We start from the raw sequence: 11,402 nt of genomic DNA, 5'->3' as shown, positions 1-11,402 counted from the left end.
GCGAAGCATGCGCCCTATAGACTCTGAAATGAAGACAATTCGCTATGTTAATTTGGAACCTGCTTTTCTGTAGAACTTATTTTGCTTTTTCAAAGAATTTGTAAACTCTGAAGAAAAAACCTCCTTTCTTTGGTTTTCAAGTTAAAAGGCACTACAATATGTCCTTCCCATTGCAATTCAGCATTCGCGGGGAAACTAAGACTTTAAAACTAACTTATATTACCAAAAAAGCTTGCAATACCGAGAAAGTAGCCTTTGGGGTTTCTGAATGGGTCTCACACAGCACCTTTATTATATATTACACCAGTAACAATTGCTGCTACTCCATGCCACAGGAACGGTCTGGCTTTGTCCTCAGTTGGGTTTAGATTAGCACTGCATTGCTCAAGGGGATAGGCAGCTGAAGTCTGCAACTTAAGAGAGCCAGCATGGTGTAATGTTTAGACTAGTGTTGGACTAGAACTGGGGAGACTTAAGTACTGGCTGCCCAATACGTTTGCAGGTAAAATACAGAGCGCTGGTTATTACCTTTAAAGCCTTGAACGGCTTAGGTCTAGGTTACCTGAGAGAGCGCCTTCCAGTGTTCTCTCTAAGGCGTGCACATGTGTTTTTGCTCACACATTTTTTTAATGTCCACTCAGTTAATTTGAGATCCTGCTCAGGTTGAATCAGGAAGGCTCCATTCTGAACGCACATGTGCACATACTGTCTTGATAAATTTTTTTTAAAAAAGTTAGTCCCCTGCTAACTGAGCAGAGGCACCTTTTAAAAGTGGCGATTCTCTTTATTTAGCAGGGGGAGGCATGCTACAACTTGTATAAAATATGCATTACTACAGAGTAGCACCAAAAAAAATGAAGACAAAAACCTATTAGTCTCAGCTAATTGGGCAGGAGAACCTAACACCACCATCAGCCATTTTCCTTTGAAAGTTGGGTAGCCCCCAAAGCTGTTCAAAATAAAGTTGCTTTTGCCTTGTGCCCTAAAGCTAAGAAATGCAGAACAGAACTCCCAAGGACAGAAATTTCTTCATTCTGGTGCCACTCCTGAGAAGGCCCTGCCCCAGGCTGTACAGGATCATGAAGTTGTGTCCCCAAAGTAGTTCTTCGTGTAGGGTTGAGATGGTGTCCCTCAATGTAAACTGTTGCCTAAGCCTCTCCACATTCCCTCTCTGGGATTTTCTGTGCTTCCAGGTGGAGGGACTGGCAGCAGAGGTAGCTGCTGACCTCTCAGAGGCAGAGAAGGCTCCGTTGGACACTAGAGAAAAGCCACCCTTCAGGCGGAGGGTGCAGGAGGGCGATCGAAGTGCCATTTCGCTGGGTAAGGACTGACTTGTCATCTTCATAGGCAGCGGAATGTCCCTGGTGCCTCACTCCAGGCCTTCTCCTCTTTCTGGTAGAGGGGATGCAGTTGCTGTGCCATCACTGAATCAGGTGAGAGGAGAATGAGTGAAGGAGATGGACAGAGGACAGCAGTGGGTGCTTCTGCCCTTTCCATCTCCCGGAGTCTGAAGGAATCTGCTTCTGCCAAAGCTGACCACGGGGAAGGCTTTGAATGCCGCTGAGGAGTCTCTGGGTCTTTCTTCTTATTATTCCAGGGTCCAGTGACCTTGGAGGAGGTGTCTGTGTACTTCACGGAGGAGGAGTGGACTCTGCTGGGCCCTGCCCAAGGGGTTGTGCCCAAGGAAGTCATGGAGGAGATCTCGGAGCATCTGGTGTCTCTGGGTAAAGCTCCCTCCTTGTCCTTGTCCGCTAGATCAGGGATCCTCAACCTTGGGCCCCCAGATGGTGTTGGACTTCAACTCCCATAATCCCCAGCCCCAGTAGCCTTTGGTTGGGGATCATGGGAGTTGAAGTCCAACAACATCTGGGGGCCCAAGGTTGAGGATCCCTGATCTAGCGGACAAGGACAAGGAGGGAGCTTTACCCAGAGAGTAGATACAGAAAGTAAGCTGCGCTAGATACAGAAAGTAAGCTTTGGGCTAATCTAAATCCTGAAGTGAGAAGAATCGTCTTCACTTGAGAGACTTTGTGGGACACTGTGCTGGAGCTGAATAGGGACATTTGTTCTGCCCCTGCTCAATACAAGATTGCGACCACTGGATGAGGAGCTCTTTGCCCAGTTAGCTGAGATCCCTTCCCTGTGCTGAGGCCAAGCATGGAGCTCCCAGCTCCTCTTCCTGATCTCACCTTCCTTTTGGCGTGCTGGCCAAGTGGCATTTGCATTCTGTTACCAGACTGATCCTTCTAGTCCCAGGCAGTAACCACTGCTCTCCGCTCTCATCCCTGGGCAGAAGTTAGAACATCTTTCCATGTTGTCTTTTCAATTCATGGGGCTGAAGGGAGAGGAGAATTCAGACAGGTTTGAATTGATTTCCTAAATATTTGTTATTGCCAAAAATGCCTGAAGTATCTCTTTTCTGTCTGTCTGTCTATCTATCATATTTGTAAAGGTAAAATAAAGTGTGCATCGAGTCGGTGTCGACTCCTGGAGCCCACAGAGCCCTGTGGTTGTCTTTGGTAGAATACAGGAGGGGTTTGCCATTGCCATCTCCAGCGCAATATGAGAGGATACCTTTCAGCATCTTCCTATATCGCCGCTGCCCGATATAGGTGTTTCCCAAAGTCTGGGGTACATACCTGAGGGTGAAATGCCTTGGAGAAAAGCTGAACAGAAGAGGAATCCACTGCTTCCAAGGGGGCAGACTTGTATGAAATTCCAGTCCAACAGGAATTTCACAGAAGAAAGGAATAAGATCTCCCTACGTGCAAAAATCTCAAATGTCAAATCAAACCTTAGCACAGACCCAAGAAACCACACAGGGGTGACACCATATAAATGTTTGGAGTGTGGAAAGAGCTTCAGTAACAGAGCATGTTTTACTGCCCATCAGGTAATCCACATAGGGGAGAAACCATTTAAATGCTCAGTGTGTGGAAAGAGTTTTAATCGGAGTGCACAGCATCTTGCTCAGCATCAAAGAATCCACACAGGGGAGAAACCATATCGGTGCTCAGTGTGTGGAAAAGACTTCACAAACACCTCAAACCGGAATTCCCATCAGAGGGTCCACTCAGGGGGAACATCATTTAAATGTCCAATGTGTGGAAAGGGCTTCCGCCAGAGCACGAGCCTTAATTCTCATCAGAGAATCTACAGAGGAGAGAGACCATATACGTGCACAGTTTGAGGAAAGAGCTTCAGCTAGAGCTCAAGACTTTCCTACTATCAAAGAATCCACAGTGGAGTGAAACCATATCAATGCTCAGTATGTGGAAAGAGCTTTGACAGCAGCACAAGCCTTATTTACCATCAAAGAAACCACACGGGAAAAGCCATACCCATGCTCAGTGTGTGGAAAGAGCTTCAGGAACACTTCAAACCTTAATTCTCATAAAATAATCCACACGGGAGAAAACATATACATGTTCACCTTGTGGAAAGAGTTTCAGCCACAAGATTAACCTAACCCGACATCAAAGAAGCCACCTGTGTCATCAAAGAAGCCACTTTGAGCATTATAAATGCTCAGTGTGTGGAAAGAGCTTCACTTGGAGCTCATGCCTGACTTCCCATAAAAGAATCCATACAGGGGAGAAACAATATCAGTGCTCAGTGTGTGGAAAGGGCTTCAGGGTGTCTTCATCTCTTACTCTCCATAAAAGAATCCACAAAGGCGAGAAGCCATTTAAATGTTCAGTTTGTGGAAAGGGCTTTAATCGAAATGCACATCTTACTCAGCACCAAAGAATCCATACGGGGGAGAAACCGTATCAGTGCTCTGTGTGTGGAAAAAGCTTCTCTAACACCTCAAGCTTCACATCAAAGAATCTACTCGGGGTAAACACCATGTATGTCTGTATGAAGAATATTTATATACCGCTTTTCAACAAAAGTGCTCAAAGCGGTTTACATAGAAATAAATAAATAAATAAATAAATAAATAAATGTTTCCCTGTCCCCAAAGAATTGATAATCTGAAAAAGAAACATAAGATAGGCAACAGCCACTGGAGGGATGTTGTGCTGGGGATGGATAGGGCCAGTTGCTCTCTCCCTGCTAAATAAAGAGAATCACCACTTTAAAAAAGGTGCCTCTTTGCTCAGTTAGCAGGGGCTTTAAATGTTCAGTGTGAGGAAAGAGCTTCAGCAAGTGCTTAAGCCTTTCCTGCCATCAAAGAATCCACAGTGAAACCATATTGATGCTCAGCATGTGAGAAGAACTTTGACAGCAGCACAAGCCTTATTTACTATCAAAGAAACCACACGGGGGAAACCATATTCATGCTCGGCGTGTGGAAAAAGATTTAGAACACCTTTGCACCTTACCGTCCATAAAGGAATCCACACAGGTGAGAAGCCATTTAAATTTTTGCAGTGTGGAAACAACTTCAGGACGATCTCACACATTACACAATATTAGATAATCCACACAGGAGAAACCACTTCAGTGCTCAGTGTGTGGAAAGAGCTTCTGTCAGAGCTCAGACAACATCAAAGAATCCACAGAGGGGAGAAACCATATTGACATTTGCACTGTTGAAAGGGCTTCAGCCAGAGCACAAACCTAACTCAATATCAAAGGAGGTTCTTGGGGGAGAAACCCTATGTACACTTGGAAAAGGCTTCAGCAGGAGCTCAAGTTTTACTGACCGTCAGAGAATCCACCAAGGGCAGAAACTGCATAAATACTCAGGATGTGGAAAGACCTTGGGGTGGATCACAGAGGTTCATATTCAATGAGTCACATGCAGAAAACATCAGCTAAATGATTTGACTGGAGCTCTGGATTTGACTGGGTATCTGAAATATATTGGATACTGAGGAAATTTGCAGTTGCCATCTCGGAATCGCTGTCTATAAACTATGAGAATTTCTGGAGAACAGCTTATGTGCTGGAAGACTGGAGACAAGGCAATGTGGTCCATAGTTTCTGAAAGGGATGGGGATGGGAGGAGGAAATGGGAAACTACAAACCTGTCTGCTTGATGTCATGGTTTAAATAAAGGCCAGTAACGTAAGAGAGCCCTTAAGATTGATTTATTTAGGCTGGTCTTTCAGGGTTTTAAAACTGTGTTAACTGTTTTTAGTCTACTTTCCAGTAGGGTTATGAGATCACCTGGCATTGTGTGTGTGTGTGTGTGTCCGCATGTCCCCCACATCAACTTTGCAACGCGTGGACCAATATGAATCAAATCGGGTACAGTTGTTGGAACACATAGGGACACCTCAACGGTGTAGTTTGTGATGATGTCACCCTCCCCGATCAAAGATGGCGGACACGTAAACATTTGAGGCACAAGCGGACTAACTTGTGAACCACCTAACCGATTTGAACCAGATTTGCTATAGATGTAGGGACACATAGGGATGCCTAAATGGCGTGGTGTGTGATGATGTTATCCACTCTAATTCAAGATAGCAGCCGCGTGAACATCTGAGGCACAAGCAGCTAATATGTGGACTGCCTAACCTATTGGAACCAATTGGGTACAGTTACAGTGAGTGACACACACGTAAACCTCAATGGCAGTTTGTGATGATGTCATCCACGCCAATTCAAAACAGCGGGCACATAAACCTTTGAGGCACAAGTGGGCCAACTTGTGAACTGCCTAACTGATTTGAACCAAACTCGCTACAGCTGTAGGGACACATAGGGACACCTCAGCGGTGAAGAATGTGACAATGTCATCCACCTCAGTTCAAGTTAGTGGACACACAAACTTTTGAAGCACAAGTGCACTAACATGTGGCCGGTCTAACCTATTTGAACCAAATTTGCTACAGCTGAATGGACACATAGGGATGCCCCAATGGTGACATTTGTGATCATGTCACCCACCCTGATCCAAGATGGCAGATACATAAACCTTTGAGGCACAATTGCACTCTCTTGAGGACTGTCTAACCAATTTAAACCAAATTTGGAACAGCTTGTTTAAACTGTTTGAATTGTTTAGATTTTATGGTTTTAAGTTTGATTTTTAAATGATAATATTTCGTTTTGGTTTTGTAAACTGCCTAGAGCTGTTGGATGAGAGGTATAGAAATGTAGTAATAATAAATAAATAATAAATACCTGGCTAGGTCCTAGAACAGATTATTAGGCAGCCTGTTTGTGAGCAGTTAGAGAAGAACTTGGTGATCAGCAGACGTCCGCATGGATTTGTCAAGAACGAGCCATGCTGGACAAACCTTGTCTCCTTATGAGTTTGTTTATTTATTCAATTTATATACCACTTTTCATTAGAACAATCTCAGAGCGGTTTACAGTATAATTAAAACAATGCATAATATTGCCAGCGTGGTGTAGTGGTTAGAGTGCTGGACTAGGACCGGGGAGACACGAGTTTAAATCCACATTCAGCCATGAAACTAGCTGGGTGACTCTGGGCCAGTCACTTCTCTCTCAGCATAACCTACTTCACAGGGTTGTTGTGAAAGAGAAACTCAAGTATGTAGTACACCGCTCTGGGCTCCTGAGCGGGATATAAATGTAATAATAAAATAATAATAATACAAAAGTACAGATAATATAGATATAAATGTATCTCTATTTTAAAAATTAATAACAATACATAAAACACAAAGCAGCAGCAGTAAAAACAATACTTTCATTTAAAAGCCTAGTTCTTGACTTTTCCCCTGAAAACTGTCATGGAGACTGAGGAGAGGATGCCAGCCAGGAGAGCATTCTAAAGCCTGAGGGCAATGACTGAGAAGGCCCTGTCCTGTGCACTCAACAGAAAACAGAGCCCACTGCCTTGTCTCTCTGCACATTCTGCCCTACGGACCACGAGGGGTATGAGTTGTCGAGAGAGTGAGGAAGGGTCTTCCTCTCCATCTCCCCTCTCCTTGCCTCTCCCTCTGCTCTGGCCACCTCTGATTGCTGGTGATGAGGGTCTCTCGCTTCCTCCTCCTCCTTGCTCCGCTGCCTTCTCCATGAGACATGTCGCTTCTCACACTCCCTCTCTCCTCTGCACTATTAGGACAGAAAGCTCAGGGAAACCGGCTTTCCTACCAAGGTATGTGATTTCTCCAAGAAACCTGACTTGCTTTTGAAGATGCTCTTTACTGGGCTTGCTCTTCTCACACACATTTGCTCTGCTATAATTGGGGTGAACTGTTATGACCAGCACTCGCCTTTTGGTGGGTGTCCGGGCTGAGATTGGGGAAAGAGCTGTTTTGAACATAGGGAAGGCCAACGGGGAAATGCTTGACTAACAAGCAGAAGGTTGCCGGTTTGAATCCCCGCTGCTACGGTTGAGTATTCCTATACGGACTGCTTGGGATCAGAACCAGAAGTGTTCCCATTTTGGATTTTTCCAGATTTTGGAATATTTGCATAATGAGATATCTTGGGCATGGGATCCAAGTCTAAACACAAAAGGTTATTGTATTTTATTTTTTAAGGTTTTATTTAAAGTATTTAGATAAACATAAATGCTTCCTCTTTTTATTATCACTGTTACCCATAGGGGTATCAGCAAGCCTTTTGGACGTTTTCACTATTACCCTGTACTGTACCTTTACAAAACAGAGCAGGTGCCAAACTGAGCATGCACTCATTGCTCTCTCTTGCAAGGCAGGGATGGAGCAGCCCCCTTTGCTGCCTCCTGCCAGGAGAAGGCCAGTTTAAGGGTTAACCTGAGGGAGTCCAGGTTCCTAGAAAGGCGACTGGGAAGAAACATTCTGCACGGAGCGCCTTCCCTTCCGGCCTCTCCCCTGAGAAAGGAGCCTTTGTGTCATTTCCTTCCTGCGGGAGCTGCAGCGCTCCCTTGAAGAAGAGCTCGGTGATTGCCAGGCGGGAGGTGATGGAAGGGAGGAAAGCAGGCAGTGGGCTTGGGACGATGGAACCAGGGGAGAAATGTCCTGTGTGGGCAATGAGGGGGATGAGATGTAGGCAGCCTTCTGAAATAAGTAGGTTTTGAATGAATGTTTAAAAGCAGCAAAAATTGGGAATCTGCAAGCAAGTCAGCTGAGGCGTTTTGGGTTTTTTCGTTTTTGTTACGACATGGTGTCCGGATTTTGGAGCATTCCGGATTTCGGATGTCTGGATAAGGGATTCTCAACCTGTACTATATCGGGCAGCAGCGATATAGGAAGATGCTGAAAGGCATCATCTCAGAATGTGCGGGAGGAGGCAATGGTCAACCTCGCCTATATACTACCAAAGGAAACCACAGGGCTCTGTGGGTGCCAGGAATAGTGTGTTCTCTCATTTTTTTCAGTTCACGGAACTAGGAGTTAGCTGTAACATTTTTGTTTTATTTTTCCTGTCTGTCCTTTCCCTCTCAACACTTAAACCCCAGTTCTGGCTATTTGTCAATCAAGTCATTCCAAATATTGGTGCTTAAGTGCTCTGAGGAGCGATTTCTTCCGCCCAGGCCTGCCACCTGCATGTTCTTCTCTAGGCAGCCAAGGGTGGGGGAGACTGGAGGAGGCGGATTCCCAAGGGGTGATCCAAGTCGCCCTCCTTGTGTCCTGGAAAGGGGAGAGCTTTGTGGATGTGGTTGCTGGAAACGGGAAAAGAGGGGGTGGCTTTAAGGAGCTGAGGTTTTCACTCTGCGCCCCAGGAGGCTCCATTGTGTGGGGAAGCCCAGAGGAGGAGGAGGAAGTGGGGTGGGGAGTTATCAGGAACAGACCAAAGGGAAGGATCCTGCATTGAAGGCTTTGTTCTGTGGCCCTGATGGGGAGACCACCTGCCTCTCCCACTCTGCCTTTCAAGGTTCTCTTGGTCTCTTAGCATTTGTCTCCTTCTCATACAGAGAGAAGATCCATGAGGTGGAATCTGGGAGTCAAACACTTTCATTCCTCAACAAGGAAATCCTTTGATTGTTAATACTGTTGGAGGCTGCCTTGAAGCACGAATGAAAGATGGGGAAGGAAGACCCAGCTAGCTGCGAAGCAGGAGAAGGCCTTGAGGCCAGACAAGTGGGGAGCACTGGGGAATTTGGGGAAAGGGCCAAGCAGAAGATGCTGGTTGAGGACATCAGGAGCTCAGAGGCCCAGCGCCTGTGCTTCAGGCAGTTCTGCTACCAGCAGGCCGAGGGGCCCCGAGAGGTTTGCAGCCGACTCCACAGCCTTTGCCATCAGTGGCTGAAGCCAGGGAGACTCACAAAAGCTCAGATTGTGGACCTGGTGACCCTGGAGCAGTTCTTGAGCATCCTGCCCCCAGAGCTGGAGAGCTGGATCAGAGAGTGTGGAGCAGAGACCAGTTCCCAGGCAGTGGCCCTGGCAGAAGGTTTCCTCCTGAGCCAGGCAGAGGACAAGAGGCAGGAAGAACAGCAGGTGAGAGAGCAGTTTATCTTGGGAGCTGCAAAGGCCTCAGAATGTGAGCCAGGAGATCCTCAAAGAAGCCAGATGTGGCATCAAAAAGCAACTTGGGAATCACTTATGGAGATGATCCACCCACTTCAACCCCTTCTTGGGTTAGGAGCCTTCTATCTTGGGCATGTGGCAGAGCATCTGATTGCATGCAGGACGTCCCCGGTTCAATCTCTGGCATCTCCATGTAGGGCTGGGATAACCTCCTGCCTGAAACCTTGGAGAAGAAGTCGCTGCCAGTCAGTGTAGATAAAACTGAGCTAGATTTAGGAAAGATGGTATTTAAATGTATTGCTTATTGGTTGGATTTATATACTGCTTTTCATTAAAATAATCTCAAAGTGGTTTACAATATAATTAAAACAATACACAAAATATTAAAGTACAGATAATATAAAAATAAAATCTCTATTTAAACATCCAATTTAAAAATACATAAAACACAAAGAACCAGATGCAGCAAAAGCAATACTTTTATTCAGAAGCATGGATTCAGAGCCACATATTTACTTTTTCCATAAAAAGTGTCAAAGAGATAGGCGTGGATGTCGGCCAGGAGAAGAAGTCGCTGGCAGTCAGTGTAGCCAATACTGAGCTAGATTTAACAAAGGCAGTGTATCAATGGACATACGTACGTACTGGACCAAGGATCTGACTCGGTATGAGGCAGTTTCCTCTGGGACCTTCCTGCCCCGTTCCCTTTCTGATGCCTTTTTTCCTGCTCCCTGTTGGGAATCTCTCCTTCCGTCTGTCTCAGGTGCAAGGACTGTTGTCGGAAGCGGCCCCTGACTTCCCTGAGGCCGAGAAGGCTCCATCAGGCACCAGGCCGAGGCCTCTGTCCAAGGAGATCCCCAGGCAGGAGGGCAGCAGTGGGGACACCTTGCTGGGTAAGGAGGAATGGTTTGGTGCCCCCTTATTCCTCCTCTCTCTCAGATACCCCTGTGAAGGAATGAGGCCTTTACCTCCCCTTTGTGCTTTTCTAATGTTTGTATTATACATGTTATTGCTTGCTGCCTGTGTTCTGTATTAAGAAGCTGTGCAGGGGTCAAAAGTTCACAGTCGCTGTTCTACCCTTTGGTCTGAAAGGGATGTTTACATTTTGGAGGGGTTTGATTTGACTGGCTGTAATTTAAAAACTGGAGGGAACTTGAGTTTATTTGGATTGGTTTGTTTAGCAAGGTTGGAGGGGGGAAAGAGAATAAAAGGAGGCTTGCCTGCAGCAGAAAGATAGTTAAAGCCCGAGGAAGAGTTTAAAGGCAGGAGTCTCTTCCAGCCCTACCTTCTGCCTGGGATTGAACCTGGGGCCTTTTGCAGAAAGCACTCAGTGCTCCACTGAGCCATGACCCCATTTCCTAAGGGGAATCTCTTACGGCAGAGAGGGCTCCCATGTATTCACCCATCCAAATTCAAGTTAAAATGAATGTTGCTTAGCAAGGGGACAATTCATGCTTACTACTGCAAGACTAGCTCTCCATCCCAATTTATCTTTACTGGGAGAAATCATCCTGAGTGGGCATTTCCCTAACACGTCCCCCATTCCTTTTAAAATATCTTGCCCATTTCTCTGTCTGATAGATTTGACAGAAGGAGAGCAGAGGAAATCCTTGCCTCGCTTTTATGTTCACCTGAGTCTTTGGGGGGTGGGGGTGAATGCAGACCCTTTCCTCCAGCGTCTGACACAGTTTAAACAGACAATATATTGTGTTATGACAGTCATCAATCTGATGTGTCCCAAACTGTATTTTGAATTCTGCACAAAGCCAACATGAAAATTTTTAAACTCTTGACTTGATTCTCTCTCTCTCTCTCTCTCTCTCCCTCTTTCTCTCTCTTTTATTCTCGTACATTCTCCCGTCACTTTTGTGTCCTTGGCAGGTGCTGGAATGACGCTGCTAATGCATTCTCAGCCCTCCCTTCTGCCTGGTGGGATGGAAGATGCTTCAAGCCCACCTAAGAAGGTAGGGGAGGGCTTGTTGGGAATGGAGAATGTGGGGCAGACAGTCAAGCCCTATTCCTTGGACACCCCACGAGGGCTGCAGGTGGCCCTTTTTCCTTTGGCTTCTGTTGAAGCTG

General features: G+C 46.0%; 1 protein-coding gene across 1 annotated transcript in view; it reads left to right on the top strand.

Annotated features, from left to right (window-relative positions):
- Positions 1–11,402, top strand: part of LOC128341789 (zinc finger protein 436-like) — a 28,637-nt gene that overhangs the window by 745 nt on the left and 16,490 nt on the right. The window contains exons 2-5 of the mRNA XM_053288334.1: positions 1,194–1,320; positions 8,771–9,293; positions 10,087–10,216; positions 11,205–11,287. Of these exons, the coding sequence (XP_053144309.1) occupies positions 8,880–9,293; positions 10,087–10,216; positions 11,205–11,287 (627 nt within the window). The 5' untranslated portion in view covers positions 1,194–1,320; positions 8,771–8,879. The remainder of the gene's footprint in view (positions 1–1,193; positions 1,321–8,770; positions 9,294–10,086; positions 10,217–11,204; positions 11,288–11,402) is intronic.

This window comes from Hemicordylus capensis, chromosome 2 (genome assembly GCF_027244095.1).
Source record: "Hemicordylus capensis ecotype Gifberg chromosome 2, rHemCap1.1.pri, whole genome shotgun sequence".
Lineage (NCBI taxonomy): Eukaryota > Metazoa > Chordata > Lepidosauria > Squamata > Cordylidae > Hemicordylus > Hemicordylus capensis.
The sequence above is the reverse complement of the archived record's forward strand: the minus strand, read 5'-3'. Positions and strand labels throughout refer to the sequence as shown.